The sequence below is a fragment of the Lineus longissimus genome, chromosome 8, assembly GCF_910592395.1.
Source record: "Lineus longissimus chromosome 8, tnLinLong1.2, whole genome shotgun sequence".
NCBI lineage: Eukaryota > Metazoa > Nemertea > Pilidiophora > Heteronemertea > Lineidae > Lineus > Lineus longissimus.
In genome coordinates, this window is record NC_088315.1 from 3,504,522 (window position 1) to 3,523,030 (window position 18,509).

Below are 18,509 nucleotides of genomic sequence, written 5' to 3' on the forward strand. Positions count from 1 at the left end.
AAAATTCCAAAAATGTTGTCGTGTGGCCTGATATAGCGATATTTTAAGCTGCCTTTTAAACCCCTCTGGAGACAAGACACCATTGATTTTTTAAGCCTTTTAGCAGTTAAATTGTCAATGTTTGACCGCGACGCATCAAATACTGCGTGGGGTTGTGAATCTGAAATTTTGACATGATATTCCGGACAGTCGGGCAAGTAAATGGTGAAAAATAAACTGGTAGTTGACCACGGAAATTTTTTGATAATCGACAAATTAGACAGACAGTGATATTTCAACTCTTTTCAGCCAACTGGCAGAAAAATCTCAAAACACGCCCCCTATTACCAAATTAGCAAAATTCGAAATTAATTTTTTCATCAAATAATTTCTTTATATCTGTAGACTTGCCACAACAAATATTTTTTCAATACCTCTCCAAATATGTACTTGAGAGTTAAAAACATGCACTCGTCTAATTGATAGGCCTCGACCGTCCAACCTATGAATATTCATTAGTGGTCTTGTCTCCCTGAAGGTTTTTCGGCAAACACAAATATACTGGGCTTTTTCAACGAAATGAAAATTTAACAGAGATTTTTCAGAATCTCAAAAGCATTTAGAACTTTTTCATTTAATCGAAAACCTACTGGGTGTTACGGAGTGCTAATGCTTGGGAAATGAAGTGCCAACGTTGGTCACAGTCTTTTGTGCACTGTCAGAAAAAAATATCAATATGATGATAATGATCTTGTCTTATATAGCGCTTTTTTAGCTACTGGGTTACTCTAAGCGCTTAGAATATTAGAATTCCACAAAAATGAAGTTGCCAATCAAAGATCTGTATCGAAGCCCAGTTGTGACAACCGGGTTTTTCTCAGTATACGTCAGCTCAAGCTTGTGCTTCCTTGTCGCCATTATCGACGGATCAGTTTGATCCTCCGGCAATAGATTGAAAAAAGGAAAAATTGATGCAAATTGGTTATGAATAAATTTTGTCAATGATCGGCAGGTAAAAACAGACAATGCTATCAGGGAGGTTTAATTCATCATTTCTAGTGGATACATTTGAAGATAACGCCGTGATTTTGACCACGGTACTAGCTGCACGGCTATCTTACTTTTTTCTAGCTTTTGACAACCTTTCGAGGTTTTTCGGCCAAATAAACACCCTCTCAATGTTTTCCCGGGCTTAACAAATCTCTCGGTCCATACTAGAAGAAAGGCTGTGTTATAATGAGTGACAAAATCAGACTATATCATCTAATCTCGACAAGGACTTGGATGCAAGGGCATTTTAAATATTGAATAACAATTAAAATCCTGCTATAATATTGACATGAATCGGTTAAGATCCGCTATCTGGTTCACCTTCCTGTGGATGCATGCAAGAAGTCGTGTTAAGTAATACACAAGTACTTTTATCAATTTAAGACAAAACATACTCAGAATGAAAAAAAACAGCTACACCGTGTATTACCTTCAATCAATTTAAGTAATTTTATTCAAGGACGTATACGGTCTGAGATAATGATTGTGTTAGTATTCAGAAAAAAGCTAATAAAATCACGAATGACATTTTGTAATAGTACTGATTGCAAGAAGATTTTGATTCACTGGTCGCTGTCGGTATTGATATTCTCACCAAATACTGCTCAGGTTGAACTGTAGAATATGGCCAAATTCTCGGTCAAAGAGCCTAGGCTTTGGTCTACCTTATCAGCCCCAGATAACAATACAGATTGTGAGGTATCAGTCCCTAAGCTATACCGATTGTGTCACCAGTCGGCTCCCTCAATTCCTCCCGGAAACAAAATGAAATCTCACAAAAGGAATCGTATGCGAAAACCCACCTTATAAAAACGCATTATAAACACTCCCCTGTCATAATATCAGAGGAAGTGATCAATACTGTCTCAGTTCATAGGCTTCAATGGCTGCGAGACTTCTAAGGCTTGCTGAAATGTACATCAAAGTCGGCGACAGGAGTGACAGAAAGTTACATCCGATCTGCCGTCAGAAGATATATCATTTCACAAAGGTATCCATCTTGATCCAAGACCGGTGACCGGCTCAGATACCAGTCTGTTAAGAAGGCATCTGGTCAACGAGGACAAGAGGTCACATATATCATATTATAGCGTGGTTGTCCCCCACCATATAGGAGATCCAAGGAGTCTAGGTTGTGTAGGTAGATGTAAAGTACCAGTCCCTCTCTCGATAAAGATATTGGACTTTGACTTTGACTGCTTTCTACGGCCCAGACGACGTGCAGTCATGTACGTCTTACGGATGTTTGTTGTTTCACTTACCGTTAACTTAATGTCCAGAAAACCTATTCGTATCTCGCCGTTTAACTGAGCAGATGGGGAAAATTGATAGTCAGGAAAACGGAATGGTCCGTTTCCATTAAACCAGCACTATTAATCATTATGATAAGAGACGGGTGAGACATTCGTAGAGCATCTTTTTTCCGGGTTTTGTTTTGTCAGTATAAAAATGCATGCTACCAAAACACACCTACATGGATTGATAAACAGGAGTATAATGCATACATGAAACATATCATTGCAATGATTTCGACAATAAGAAGAAATAACCTAATTTGCGAAAATACCACTTTAGACGGTACAGGCACATCAAGCAGTGGGCGGTGGGCTATTCCCAATATCATCAACTAACAAATTGTTCATTCTTGGCGATTTACGTGAGATTTCATCGGCTGGGCTGGTTATTCTTGAGATGGGGAGTGCCGGGGCATACGGCCAGTGACCACAGGGAGCCCGACCCAGGTCCAACAAGAATGTGAAAGACACATTTGTTGCGGTGCCTCACATTGGAATATGTGACCAAAGAGAGAAGCTAAAGGTTAGCAGTTAGTGCTTCACTTTGGTGTTTCACGTGACATACTACCGGTATATACGCGTTATACATGTAAGCTGTTCCGCTATAAACCAGTGACACACAAAGGAATGTCCTTGTTTACTTTTATTGGTGAAAGGGGCTTCAGGCCGACACCTATATGTAACCCCTATCTTAGTAATAACCTTGGCCCGATTCTATTGTGTTCCACTGCAGCATTGGCTGAACAAAGCGGAACAACTTACAATGCGTAGCTGTCTGTCACGTGAAGGAGGAGGAGGAGTACATGTAGTAGCTTTGAAAGAAGGTCTACATTCTTTTCATATTTTGTCAACTGCGTGACCGATTTCAACATTTGAATATCCCCGGTTTAACTGCGACAAATGAACTGAGCATGTCGCCCGCTAAACTTTTGCAAGAACCTCAATGAGGAAACAAGACTGATGATACAGGAATAACGTTTTTGTAACTTCATATTTATTTGTATATTATAGTTTGCTTGTTTGGTACATGTAAGGTGTATCAGTGGTCGAAAGAAAAACCAATAATACATCCCCTGGCATATGCGGAAGAGGAAATTAAATTGGTACAGAAAGAATACTTTAAAATAACCGGAGGCACAAAATCTTTACCAGAAATAGCTTTAAGGTGTTACATATCATAATAGATGTTGATGATGACGTCAACCAATCAAAAATGTCTTAAAAAACCCTTGACACGTCGTATCTAGAATTCGGATGTGAAATTCGTAACAAAACATGTTATAGGATTCCGATAAGATACATAAAGCTACTTCTTGTTTCCGTTCAGAAACCAAAACAAATTGACCAAAACATCGTCTCCCCAATAACCGTTCGGATGGAACTGTCCGCGACTGTCGCTGTTTGGCCAGCCTTAAGGCAGACATCAGTCGCAGTCGGAAGGTCAAGCACACCTTTCAGAAGTTACTTAATCATCCCAAGAGCATCTCAACCAACCCTTTATCTGATGACCTATCTCCACCACGTATACCTTCGCAACGGTGAAGGGTCAACTTCAAAAATCTTATTGAATTTTAAAGAGTCAGAACTGTGACGACACGCTAAGTAAAACAAGCGAAATGATGCTGGCCTATTGCTCTGACAATATCAGAGCAAAGTTACTTGGTTGAGATTAATGACGCGAATAGATCAAACAAACACGTCACGGTCTCTTGATGATACTGGTAGGTGCTTCTCTGAATGAATATTAGTCAACATTAGTACCCGTCGGAAGGTCAAGCACGCCTTTCTAAAGTTACTTAATCATTCTACAGTATCTCTTGACAACTCTTCGTCTCAACAACTTTCTGTCACACGTGGCCAGACGTATACGGGTAATGCTCAAGTATACCGGCTTTACATTCACAAGTATATAGGATTGTGCGGGGTTAACCACAAACATTATAGTGTATTTTATTGGCTTTTTTGTTAAAAGGGATACACTTCTGGTGAAAACGCTACTAAAGTCATTACAGTTTTTGTAGGTAATTTGTCAGGGCCCGAAAACTCTCATGTCTAACGCCGGTTTTCACCAGGACAACCTGTATCTCCGCCTAATGTATGTGCCGAGCCAATGTGACGTCATATCACGAATCTCAAGTTCTTCCTTCATTTCGCATCTAAGTGGAGAGGCGTTCGGCTCGTATTTATAGCACTCTTACCAGCAAAGACCCGCAAACGCCAATAGCAACCACGCGCTAACTGCCAACAACTTCTTCTGCAATCATCAGGTAAAAACCTTAAGACTCCTCGAGGATTCTTTGTTAAGTTTGCCCTTGAAAGCAATGGAACTTTGAAATTAGTTGTTAAGTTACGATACCATCCAGAGGAGAGACTTCTGCCGGAGTGGAACAATTCGCCAGATTCCAAAGAAAATAATATTCGAAGAGAATGGACTCGCTGAAGGTAAGATATTAACTTCTTATGATGTTGGCGATCATGAAATTTTGTTTCAAGATCTTTCTTTTTCAACATGGAGTCTTATATTTAATTTTAAACGATAGTTCGATTGTGTTGGCTGATATCGGCGATGTGCTTTTGTTTATCATGCATTTTGTCGTGAGATTTGGTGTCGTCGCAAATGATAGGCCTACTGCTGTTAAAAACGAAGGTCTTTGAGCTTCTGAATTTTTTTCAACATTTAAGACAAAGATGCGACCCCTAAGGGTTCCAAAAGGTTGCTCCGCGGTGTCACAGTAGGAGCACCTCTCTAAAGGGTGCTATTTTGCACCTCAAGGATTCTAATGAGCACATTTTCTCTTCCGAGGGCTCCAATGCGCACCTTGGGGTTTTACGCTGGAACCCTTTTTGTATGGTATAGTAATTTTTCATGGAAATGGAAATTCCTATTGAGGTTTTCCACAAGGCCAGAGGACAGCCTTTGATGATTTTTCCTTTTCGTGGAAGATTTCTGAGGGACTGCATACTGTGTCGGTCAAGCGCAAAGCCTAATAGGTTCCTTAAACGTTTCTCAAAACCCCTTATTTCTAAGGGTGTTTATACCGGTACATTATTATATACATATCTCATTTCATTTTTGTTTTTCCGAGGTAAAAAGAGAAAATGTGTTCAATCGATATATTTCAAGGTTCTTTCATGAGGTATACAAAACAGCCTCTCATTCCGCTCTAAGCTTGGGTTAAGTGTTTGTAGACGATTGCTCACTGGCGCTTTTTTCATTTCTTAGGCTTCTTCGCACTGATTTGAACACCTTTTTTCTTCATCTTTTTAGTCAAATGCCAAACCATTCTTTATCATACGCTTCATTGTACCCAAGCAAAGCTTGTTAAGGATGTTGCTTCGCCTTTCAAGTTAAGGGTAAAGCTGAAAATAATAGTTAGTGTGCTTTTTAGTTTCTCATGTATACTATAGTGACGCCTGCAGTTTTCTTCATCGTCAGATGTGGCAGATATAACACTTGTTTCGGAGACTTTTATCGACAAATCTTCCCCAGCTAATATTACTATATTCAATATCTAACGGTTCTTAGATATTCCGGCATTTCGTCAGAGTCATTAGATATAACTGATCGTGATTCGCCACTCTTAGAGATTAAGGTTTTTGAGTCTGTAAAATAGCTGAAAAGGTTTTTTATTTTCTTCTTTTTCTGCTTGGTTGGCATGGGATATTCATTTAGAAGCAGGTCGTCACCACGCTTGACATTGGTCGTCATCACGCTGTTTTGAACAACTTTGCCCTGTTTAGTACATATTGTAAACTGCTTTTCAGAAACTTTTTGACATTTTTCCAACTTTGTTTCGATTCTTTGATAGCAGAAAAACACGTAATTCGTCATTTTAGCACGGAAAGGATCAATGAAGTCCTAGCGCGAGAATACTAAGCGCTGTCCGAGTGTACCGTATTGTCGAAACTTGCGTCATGAATCGTCGGAACCTGATAAGTTCGTTGAATATTTGATTTTTCCCTTTTTCTGTGGAATTTGGCATATGGAAAATGCTAACTGTATTATAGGTTACTTGGCAGCGGAAGCTTAGTGATGATTTCCATAATCAAGATTATACATAAATTTGAAGACCACAGCATAAACCCACAAAACAATGCCTAATTGTTGCTGCAAACGTCCGGTTGTTCATGACCTCTAAAAAAAGTATTCTACACGATCGCGGTAAACGTTTTGAGAGAAATACGAGAAAAGATCTGAGAACTGGGTGGGGTTACATTGTATACTTGGAAACATTTCACCTGCCCAATATTTTTAGTATCTAGAGACATTCCTCCTGCAAGTTTTTTCGGAATATTCTTAACAAACACGATTATAACTCTGGTAACCACGCCTCTAGGCGAAGCTTTGTACAAGTAGATGGCACGAAAAGACACAAATATGTCAGATTTTGTTGCCACGGTTATCGTGAGGAGAACGCTGCATCAATCTCGCGCCCCATCTTACATCTTTACTGAGTTGACAAAACTACTAGGGGCCAACGTAACGAACTACTGTTGGACCAAACTAGATGTATATAACCAATGCTGCCGCAAACACGTGTTTTCAAAAGTATTTTACACAGGGCCCAGCATCATAAAATTTCGATGCCACTGCATTAGTTATGATACCTGTAATGTTCATGTCCTACACCAGTGCAGAAGAAAAAGTGCTTTGAGTTCCTTTCGATGTTGACAAACCCTCGAAAGAGTTCGAAAAGATCATTTCAGGCCGTCAGGATTTCCAGGGTACCTACATATCCGACACGAAACTGTACTTTTACGCGAATAGACGTGTTTCCCACACATTGAGTGCTTTTTCTTTTGGAGGAAAATGAAAAATGAAAAATTTGTCAGACATTTTTTGTTCCGATTTCAGCATGTTCTAATCGAGTTTTTCTTGATAGCATTAAACTCCAGCGTTGTTTTTTTGAATGCTCGGAAACGTTTACCGATACTTTAATCGGGTTAAGATATTAAAAATGAGATAGACCATGTAAGCTCATTTTTAGTGTCGCTCCTAAAGCATTTTTTGGAAATCATACCCTGAGACAAAATACGTTTACATACTTCTACTTGGTCGTTCGTAGCATTTCGTAAGCCTGGCGAAACCAGCAAGGGACCGCAACACGGTGTAACATTTTTCAGTGTTTCCGTTTCTGAGCGCTTCCCATCATTGATTGGGCACGCTTAAAGATAGATTGACACGTTTTTCAATGTTTTCTCCTATTGAAAAGTCATGGTGTGGAGGTAATGCTTCTATCTGTTGATAGCTTTGGTTCGGAGAGGTGGGCAACTCGGTTGGTTGTTGCTGATTCCACCGGTCGAGAACATGCAACTGAAATAGGAGCAACACGTTTTTCTTAGACTTACTAATTAAAACCTGATTTCCACTCAGACACTGGTAACACGCCCAGGAGATGCATCGGTGGAAAGACACAAGATATTATTTCATTGATCAGTCATTCGCTTTGATGTTACACAATGACAACCCGAGTTTTGGGGCTCTTGAGCAGCGACTTTCCCTAGGTTTGTGAGGTTCTTTTCAACTGAAGGAACAATCCGTTGAATCTTTAGTGGCCTCTTTGACGCCATGGCAGATTGGGAGGGCGTTCGAGGGAGGGCAGCATGATTGGGGAAAAAAACCTCTTTAATCTATAGCGACATATGGTATTGGAAGCGTTTACATGTAGTTCATGGAAGGAGAAACCAGACAGCTGTCAAGCCAGAGACCGATGATCAAGTAGAAAGTAACTCACACCTTTTGTAGATAGTACACAAGGCTGAAAAATTCTAGAAAAAACACCTTCTTCCCAATACAAATATTTTATTTGATTTCTGGATAAGACAGGAAGGTGTTTATGTGCAATGAAAAACACCAAGGGTTTAAAAGCAAATAAATACTACACGGAAGGCTCGAGCTTTTGATTGAATACTTCAATGATGAAATTATATAGAGCAATTTGATATGTCTTTCAGAGGCGTTATAAGATCGTAAAACCGATACTCTTCCAAGTAATGTCGAACTTTTTTTTATGAACGAGGGAATGATACACGTACATGTACCTCATACATGGAAAGTCCACTCATCAAAAATTACGATGTCCCAAAGCGTAAAATGTAGGATCTAGCCATGTATATGACGCTACATGGTACATACATGTAGGCCTACGGAGGGTGTGGTGAGATGCAGAAAACTGAACGGCGTTTTCTGAGCAAACCATGTTACGTTCTGCAAGCTACAGTGATGACCATATGTGCTTTGCTGGATGCTGGTTAGTTGTCGATCTGCAGACTGTATGCTGGTTGCTGGTTAGTAAGTTAGTTGTCGGTCTGGCAAACATCCTCTTTGGTGATGCATACATGTGTCTGTTCTTAGCTTCAACTCCCTAAAATTCAAACCTCAGTGTAAATCTTCCCCATTTGGAACAATATACGAAGTGCTGCAGGCAGCAAACACGACAATCCTTTAAACATCCTTAAAGCTCAATCGAATACTTGGTTTACACTTTAGATTAAGCGGAACAAATATTGACACTTCAAGATGTTCCCTGTTTTTACCTTCAAGAGAGAAATAATTGCTTGGGAGTGATAACAAAATTTGTTTTTCAGTTTGATTGTCGGGCATGTTTCAACGGAGGTGGGGGAATTCTCCATCGCAGATTATCTACAACATCCAATTAGATCGTCTGCAAAACAGGGCGTCCAATTCACTTTTGTCACCCGTTTGGCGAACCAAGGAAGAATGTAACAATTGATTATGACTGTCAAGAAATACAGAAAATAGCTATTGGAGTCCACGTGCATGGGTCCGTTAAATTTTGATTAGCATGTCACGCTGCTTGGCTCGTTGTCCCAAAACCACCTCTGGGGCTGGTGTGATGAGACAGTGGTATCAATTAAGAAAATAATTTAGATTCTTTGGTTCACTTTGGCGTAATATTCTCTGCATAGGTGTACTCAAAACGCACCAAATCTCCATCGCTGCCCTTCCATTAAATATTTACCGTGCGCACTGCATTATTTGAAGGTCGTGATTCCTTCAAAGGCATACCTCGAACCTAATATCCGCAAGTTGTGTTGAAGGAAATGGTAATGAATTCTGTTTGTTGAAAATGGATGCCCTCGAGGAGATATCACGATTTTATCGCCAATTAGAGATCTGGCTTGGGCGTATGCGGTTTTGTGAATGGAGGTGTTGGTCTCTCTTAGATCGATTTCACCATGGGCTTCCACGTGTCTGCTGACGATACTTTCTAACTTTTCTAAATATCTGCATTGCACCCAGACAGAGAGTAGGAACGTTATAACTGAAACGAATCGGTGTGAATACGATCAGGGAAGTACTCCAGCATTGTAAAACCTTCTTCATTCACGACATGCGCTTTCAAAGCGCTGGTACATCTACATTCTACAAAGCGCTGGAACGCTTAACAAAATGCATGCCGATCTTTCGGCGTTGTGCGTCCGTGTTCGTCCGCCTCGAAGGAGGAAACTTAAGGATTGGTGCACATCGCCGATAAAATCGGCATGCACAGAATGAACAAGCTGGTTTGCAGTGGCGTATTATCCATCTGTTTTTCTCTTCTCTGTATTATCCAACTTGTATCTCTCTTCGTCAATGCAATCGACTTATTGAACCTGACCTCCCGCTACCAATCAGAGTTACATTGTTCAGCACATGTTTTAGAGTATTTTCGTGCTTCAGGAACGTGAGATGAACTACAAAATGGTGTTCATTGAAATCAGGAATCTTAGATGATTGCCCATTATCGATTCTTTTTGTCGATTCAATTGTGTCCAAATTCTGCAACCAAAATGACATTATCAATGGCGGAGTAGCCATCGTACCTAACTTGATTATGCCGGATTGTATCATGAAAGCTAAGTATTATGACCAACCGACAATGTTTAAAGTGCATCTTATTTACATGAGTAATTCGTTGAAACAACAGTTCGTGGTAAAGACAGTTACGTGAATCGGAAGCTAGCGTGGGGAGACTATCTCTTTTTCATCGTCGTCGATTTTCTAATGATCTCATAAATTGAATCTCGTTGTCTAAATAAGCGTGCAGTTGTAATAGTTGTCATTTTAATTGAGCTACCCACATTATCTTTGATAAATTGTCCTCTTAACGTACTATATTTGGTGAATAAATAAATTTACTAATATAAATTCGCAATTTCACACGAAACGATGTCCGTTTTCTAACTCTCGGTGTCATTTTAATAGCAAAAATAAAACAATTTCCCAATAATGTCATATCAACGGAAACAGTTTTCGTAATCGCATTTTCACTTTAATTGAATGGCTTGAAACAAACTGAAGGTGCAAATTTGACTTGTTTTAGTGTCTGTTCCTTTTTTCGGAGTAAACACTAATCTGGAAGAAATAGGAAAACTGTAATTGTCCAAGTATGAAGCCACAACGCCAAAAAAGCATCTTCTTGCATGCGTTGACAAAACAGAATTAACAAAACGTGCGTATCATGCTTTGTACCTCTCGCAATCCATCCAGCATATTTAGTATATATATACTGCACTGTGATAAGACAAGATGGCCATCGTTCGCGTGCTATGATGGGCTAATACACGCGCTAATAGTAGTCTTGAGTGATTTTTAAGACAGGTGGTTGATTTATTGACTGAATCGACGCCGTGTCCATGGTCAGTAATGGGACCAGTTATGTCAGTTATCATTGCGACAAAATCAGCCACTTTCCTAACCTGGCAGTTAGTAGGACACACAGCCAATTGTTATTGATCGAAACGTCGATTCGAATTTTCAAATATTGTGAGGCGAAATATCAAATTGAACGTATGTAGCTTTCAACCTTAGATGATGTCCGTTTTGTCGACGCACGTTGCAAAGACTCACCCTGTCAACTTTCAACCTGAGCATGTCCGTTTTGTCGACGCACGTTGCAAAGACTCACCCTGTCAACTTTCAACCTGAGCATGTCCGTTTTGTCGACGCACAGGTTTCACAGGTTAGACATACATTTGCTTCTGTTATGCTGTTCTATCACAAAGGTTTTGAAATTTTCTTGGAACGCAATTGCTCCGGCTGCCGCTTCTAATGGTCGTATTTTCTTTTCTTTTCAGATAAAGCGTGTGGCGTCTAGCTTCGTCAAGGATATCCCATGCGTCCTGTGTGTCCTCGTCTTCCTCGTCTCAGTGACACTCACAGTAACAGCAGGTATGCGAAAACTGATTCTTATTTTTGCGAATCTGTAGGTTATTCCCCCTATTAAAGTAACAGTCTCTCTAGCTGTCCACTATAATATAGAAACACTTCGATATTGGAAACAACTGAAACATTACACCCGCCGGTACCTGTTGGGAATACTGAAAGCAAGGAAGCCCCAAGTTCATCATGAGTATTTTTTGAATGGTCATCACAAAGCTTTTCAGAGACAGTCCTCGCAGACAGAAGTGAAAATCACAACTGGCGTGACAGGGAGTGGCACTCTCATTGAAGAAATATGAGAATGGCGTGACTATATTCGCACATGATTTGTTTTGGAGACACATCGACTCGTTGCTCCGGTGCTGTGATACATGTATTCCTTCGATGGACTTGTGGCCACTTGACAAAATGTGGTATGTCTCGTGGAAATGGACTCGTTACAACATACCCTTATAGATGACCACTTACTACCTGTGTTTACCTTGGTATTCAGATGACCCATTACTTTTCCTAGACCAAGTGCATTAGGAGTGGCTTGGTGACCTTCAGTCACACAACGGACGCAATGCAGGGCAGGTTGATATCTTGTTGTGGTAATGACTGGTTACAGCCTATAGTTCAACAGGACACTTGTTTCGAGGATAGAGTAGAATCTGCGTGTCTGCGCGGGTTGGCCAGCTTGTGCATTGCCACTGGCTTTTTCGTTCCATATACCATAAGTTGTCAGAATAGGAAATAGGGCCGGACACTTTTTCAGGGGGACGTCTTCACACCGACACCGCGGAATCCATGGAGAAGGAACAAGCATTTGTTCTTGATCATCCAAGAAACGAAAGAATGCCAGTCTGTCTTCTGGCTTTCTCATACCTAATAGACATTATAAATGTACGAGCATACCGCTAGCACTGAGAAATTATTGAAACATTAGATGCAAAAGCATGTCCTGCTGCCGTTGCTCGCTATAATGGCTTGGAAAGAGCCAATCCTCATCAGTCTCACTAATTGGTTTACCTAACTTGATGTGCAAGTTTACCTTACTTATGTGTACAAGTTTACCTAACTCATGTGTACCTGTTTTGAGATAATGCTATTTCTTAATATAGGCGGACAACCAGCATTCTTTTTTCTTCGTCGCCACCCTGGCTAATACTCATTATGTCTTCTTATTGTTTACATGGAGGCAAGCTTTCATAGGCCATAAGCTCAACCGTCAGAGTGCGATTTGTAAACGCACGCAGCAAAAGCTGTTACATTTTACGCTGCGCTGCGCCAAAATAAAGATTTTCGCAAAAGGCGTTGACAAAACGGATAAAGGGTTGACCGATGTCATTACCATTTCGGCAAGAACTCCTAAGCAATTAGCACTCCTTCAAAATGTAAAGACTTGAAATTGGCATTCTTGTATCGAAAGAGCTTGGAAAATTGCTTCAGGATTCCAAGTTCAAGCCAAAATGGCGGTGATCGACCCGACGAATCAATGACCAATAAACTACAGTCGACGAAATGGCCGCTTTTTTTAGATATAATCAGAGATTCGTTAGATAACAAGAGATACGATGATTTGGAATCGTATCAGACGTCGAGGTTCTGCAATACAGATGTGAATTTGTCTGAAAGAAAACCGTCTTGCAAGAATCATACCATGTATATCAAGCAAAAGCCAAGTCTCTAAGCATGTTTGATACACTTTACCCAAGCGATACTCGAGGCCATATTGGAAGAATCACCTTCTTCCGCTCCCTAAGCCCAGGATACAAAAAATGGTAGTTCTGTACCCTCGGGCCCTCCAGGGCCTGGCTCGAACGGAAGGGCACACCGTCTGCTTATCGCACTGTGTAAGAATTCGGCACTATTCAGCCGTATTTTGTTTTCTGCCGGATCCGGTTCAACGCTATTAATCGACTCTTTTCACAGGGATTGTGGATCAGAGACGATCAATATATCTGAACCGGATTTAGAAGAACACAAAATACGCCTAGGCGTGTGCAGCTGCAGTGGCGCTCACAGCGTTCGTTTCACAGCGCCACCTTCACGCAGAAACATGGACTGCTACAATGTTTCCTTTCCGGGCATTCGCAATGTATTAATACCCGTTTTGTCAACGCACGCATTTTATTTTAACACTGGAAAATACCAACCACGCCGTTAACAACGTATTTCCTTTTTTACTTCCAGTTGAAGACCAGTCCAAGGGAAGCCTGCGTGATGACCAAACCATGGCGTTCGGTTTAGCAAAGCGGTCCAAGGACAACAACCATAAGTTCGGCTGGGGAAAGCGATCTCGATCTGCCCGGGTAGGTCTTGAGGAGGACCTATTCAACAAGCGGGGCGGCGAGGCGACAAGATTTGCTGGGATGGTGGGTCCGGATGACTTGGAGGAAGAAAATTACGCAAGGGACGCTGAAGGCGAGGACGGTGCATCTCTCGAGCGCGACACGAATGTAGACCGAAACGGCTGGGGTGGTAATTACGGTCGCGACTTGGACGAATCGCCAAATGAATTACGCGCGCTCATGGCGGCGAGGAAACGCACATTAGATTTGGAGAAACGTCACGGGAATGGATGGAACGGCGCGTACGGAAAGCGCAGTCGAAACGGCTGGCACTCTGCTTACGGCAAAAAGAAGCGCAGCGTTTCTGAGTCGTAGATATTTTGAAACTTAGGTGTCCGAATATCTTGCTGATGTCAATTGTTTGTGACGACAAAGTACGATTTTACGGAATCTTTTTGCTACGAAAGCAATAAACTCTTTTCGAACTGTTGAAAATCAAAATAAGGTCAATATGGTTACTTCTGCCACGGACAAATACTTTATAGGTTCGTGCTTCTGCCAACTACATGTAGTCACATCTTCTGGTTGAAAATATTAAATACAGAGTCTCTCGTTCAGAACATGTCAGCTTTAATCTTAAAACCTAGTGTATAGGGGCGTGCATTCAATGTGGACTTGCATATTCTGTCACATCCCTAAAAACACCACCCTGCCGGCATCGCTGAGAGCAAATCCAACAAGGCTTTCTGCGCCCGTTGGTCAAAACAAAAAGTATTTTACTTTTTTTGGGATCTGCACTGAGACACTGTCTTGTTATATAACAATTAAAGGTCGTGCCTTCAGGCTCTTCGATACAGATATATAATGTCCGTTGGCATGTTAGGTTATTCCCTAACAAGCACCCGAGGTGCTACAACGTATAAAGCCCGAACTCGTGACCGACCAAAAAAGAAATGGAATGAAATGACTTCGTAATATAACGCGCCTGATCCGGCGATGCTATCTCTAGTTATTTTTTGAATAAATGATATTCCTTACATCGTGGTTTGCGTTCCTTTCGTTATTGCAAAGTTCATTCAATAAACCATGGCATAGAATAAAGCATTGAAAGGTTTAATGACTTTGCAGTGCCGGCTTTACAGTAACCTTCCTTACCGCCGTGGGTTTTCTTGACTGTGGTGCATATTTCACGAAACCAGAATACATCCGATGGACATGTCAGATCACCTACAAAAAAGGGTTCAAATTAACCCAAACCGATACGACACCAGTTGGTAGGTAAAATATGCACCACAGTGTAAAAACACGATACCGATGACCACGGGTGACATCATTGCTCGACGTTTAAAGAACTATGGAGCCACCAGTGATAGACTCCTATGCAGTCCATTTCGTCATCCTGATTGTCTTCTTCATGGCGACAGGACGAAGCCGGTCCACTGCGTCCGGAGTGTACCAGGGAGAGTAGTCACCCAAAACTATACTATCAAGTTGCAAACTACTTCCTAGTTGCGTTCATTTCTTGTTTATGTGTTAGCCCGACTGGCTGTGCAAGTATAGATGTAACAGAACGACAAGAGATCGGGCGGCGAAAACGGCCAAAGTCAGCTAGGCATAATATAAACTATCAGACACCTTTGTGAACACGGTGTGAAACCGCAGTCTGGACTAAGGGCTGAAAGAATCTCCTCCTCGTCATGCTGCGTAATTGTCCTGAGGGTGGCTATCTCCTCGGTGTGGTCGGGCTGCGAAACGTCTCACGAAAAACCATCTGAGAGTTTCACACTGAGAGCGACATCTTCCCCGGCAAGGTTGACTCAATGACTGGCGCGCATCGAAAGAGAGGCAAACCAAGCTCCGTGAAGACACCCAGTCAGACGTTTAGTAAATCATGCAAATGATAGATGTCCTCACTGTAATGGTGTATATTGCACTGACGCGCTTGGGTCTTAAACAATCATTGGTGTTTGGTATCCAGAAGTATTAAGGTAGCAGGAAGGGTTGGGCGTTTGTGGTTTCTGAGTCTGAGGGGGTTGGTGTCTGTTGACTGTGCTTTAAGAGAGACTAGGCATGGCGCCAGTCTCTCTTAAAGCACAGTCAACAGGCATTTGGTCTCAGTATTTGGGTTTTGATTGCCATGACTGTACCCCTGTAAAAGTCAGAGGAGGAGAAGTTTGGAATGATGAAAGCATTGAAGAAGAAGAAATGTTATTATTGAGGAAAGCAAAATTTATTATGAGACTAGAAGGCAGTGTCCTGATTTGATTATTTTGAAAATGGCGGTCTGAACACATTAAAAGGTGGAACATGGCATTTTATCGACTTTGAAGTGTTCTGCAGTTAAAGGGAGACTATAGGCAGCAGCTAGGTAGGCAAGATAAAGTCATACAAATTTGCCAATAGGGGTCAGTCATATCTCTAGGCATGGCGCCAGTCTCTCTTAAAGCACAGTCAACAGGCATTTGGTCTTAGTATTTGGGTAAGTACAGAATCAAGGCAGCTCAGAGACCAATGATTGAACGATGCTGTTGACAAGTCCAAGGATACTGCATCAGTCACGACCAACTTCTCATCAGAAAGCGTCACCACCAGCATATTCAATGTTCAGTTCCAACCTGTACCAGTCCAATGCACGCCTGTCATGGTCAGCAGTGGTCAGCTTAGCGCGATATGGAACATTCTTCCGAAACTCAAGCGAGGGAAGTCTGCTCATTAGCCTATCTCGCGCACTGCTCCTTCTTGTGAAACATCGTAGTGAAATCGTGGTACAGTGGGGCGTCCTCGAGGATTGCAGCTGGTCGGACAGACGTGAGGTGGAATGTGGGCGGCTGCACTTCTTCGTTGATGTGCGATGGCAGATAGCACAGTTGTTGCGTTGCATGACAGCTGAAAGTGAATGTGATATCATAGAACTGAGGCGTTTGCAATGAGACTATAGGTGAAGTAGAAGCAAGGAGTGAAATGGGCCATCTTCCAGTGACTAATATACAGAGTAAGGGCACTGGGTGTTGTTAGATTCAGCATTGAATGTATTCCTCGTACAAGCGTGAATAGTGTGGACATACAGTGAGAGGTGAGAGACCCCTATTGACTACTTCTTGTAACTTTATCTTGGATATTATATTAGTATTGAACTTCTAGCCATGGAATATGAAGAAATTGAAGTTGTTGGCATGGAATATGAAAAATTATTCAACAGTGAAAGACATTATTCCATGAGGCTTTGCCGTGATCGCAAAGGACGCGACGCGATTGGTTCACATGCTAATGAGGTATGAAAATGATAATTACCTCTACAATGCTACTTGGATAGCGACTGTGTCGTTGATTGCAACAGTGGTCGATGTCAATGTGTGCCTGTAATGTCAATGAAGTATGATGAGGTGATGACGATAGTGCAATTATTAAATATTGGCAAGAGATCATACTACAACATAGGTCTTGTTTTTGACAGATGACTGTGCGACATTCCCATTGGGTCTTGTTAGAGTCAGCGCTGCATGTATTCCTTGTACAAGCTTGAATAGTTGTGACGGACTTTGAGGGGTAAGAGACCCCTATCGGCTACTTCGTCTAACTTTATCCTGCCTACCTAGCTGCTAGCAATAGTGCCCCTTTATCAAGAGTGAAACCCACTGTGCGGGGCTAAGAAATTACCTTTATAATCCTAGTTGGATAACCACTGTGTAGATGATTTGAAGAGTGCTATGTGGATGTGTGCCTGTAATGTCAATGAAAGTATCATGAGGTGATGACGATAGTGGAATGACGAAATATTGGAAAGAGATCTATTCCTAGAAGAACATATGTCCTGTTTTGACTAGGTGGTGCATTTTAGAATCAGCAGTGAGCACGGTGTCGAAAGTATTGTTATAGGGCCTTCCCTAGGCCCATGGGGTTAAATTTACAATCCACGATTGAAAAGACGTAGTTTGATCGCATTCAACTATAAATCCATTGAACAGTTGTAAACACAAGTGAAATAGACCAAAACAAGTGATTTTGGGGCTTTGGTTTAGACGCATGCGCCACATGCGCCATGCGGGCTAAACGGTTCATGTGAACTTGTTGACATCTACATGATCTAGTGCTGTTATTGGTCATGGTACATGGTAGGCCTAATCATCATGGCTATATGTTTCAGAAAAAGCTCGGAGTAAAATGAACAGCCGATGAATAATGACGTTGTTCATGTTTACCATGTTTACTAGCACATAGCCATAGGGTATGCACTGGCCAGTGCACTTTCTGCACGTCGTCATGGTCATGTACGTGATACATTGCATATTTTGTTTTTTGAATGCGCATGCTTTTTAGGCAAAATCACTTGTACCAACACTAATGAATAATGTCTTCTTATCCCTATGACTCCATACACAGTGAGGGCATTGTCCCATTCCCATCAAATGGTAACTTATTGTACCGTATGGGCGGTATTAGGGTGGAAGTTGGGGAGCAGATACCTACCGTTGCACGCCTGTCATAATCAGCAGTGATGAGCTTAGCGCGATATGGAACATTCTTCAAAAACTCAAGCGAGGGAAGTCTGCTCATTAGCATATCTCGCGCACTGCTCCTTCTTGTGAAACATCGTAGTGAAATCGTAATGGAAAACGTCTGGCTTTGCGCCAGACGTTGAGACTAATAAGTGAAGAACTAATAGGTAAAGAACTTCTACTTGCACGAGACTGCTCTGATAAAATTATCATTGCAGAGACTACGATGACGTACACATATATTTTTTAC

The 18,509-nt window shown here is 41.5% G+C and overlaps 1 protein-coding gene and 1 long non-coding RNA gene across 2 annotated transcripts; one reads left to right on the plus strand and one right to left on the minus strand.

Annotated features, from left to right (window-relative positions):
- The first annotated feature begins 4,479 nt into the window (after positions 1–4,479).
- LOC135492513 (uncharacterized) lies at positions 4,480–14,800 on the plus strand. The gene is made up of 3 exons (XM_064779027.1): positions 4,480–4,766; positions 11,406–11,499; positions 13,666–14,800. The coding sequence occupies exons 1-3, from the start codon at positions 4,752–4,754 to the stop codon at positions 14,136–14,138; spliced, it is 582 nt and encodes a 193-aa protein (XP_064635097.1). The 5' UTR covers positions 4,480–4,751; the 3' UTR covers positions 14,139–14,800.
- A 1,171-nt stretch (positions 14,801–15,971) lies between these two features.
- LOC135492706 (uncharacterized) lies at positions 15,972–18,266 on the minus strand. The gene is made up of 3 exons (XR_010448103.1): positions 17,421–18,266; positions 17,055–17,120; positions 15,972–16,649 (listed from the first exon to the last, which is right to left on the minus strand). It is a non-coding gene; the product is annotated as an uncharacterized LOC135492706 (long non-coding RNA).
- Positions 18,267–18,509: the final 243 nt, after the last annotated feature.

Excerpts from the sequence above, each read along its gene's own strand:
- LOC135492513 (XM_064779027.1), top strand. Across the intron at positions 11,500-13,665 it reads GACACTCACAGTAACAGCAG|TTGAAGACCAGTCCAAGGGA; the intron begins GTATGCGAAAAC and ends TTTTACTTCCAG.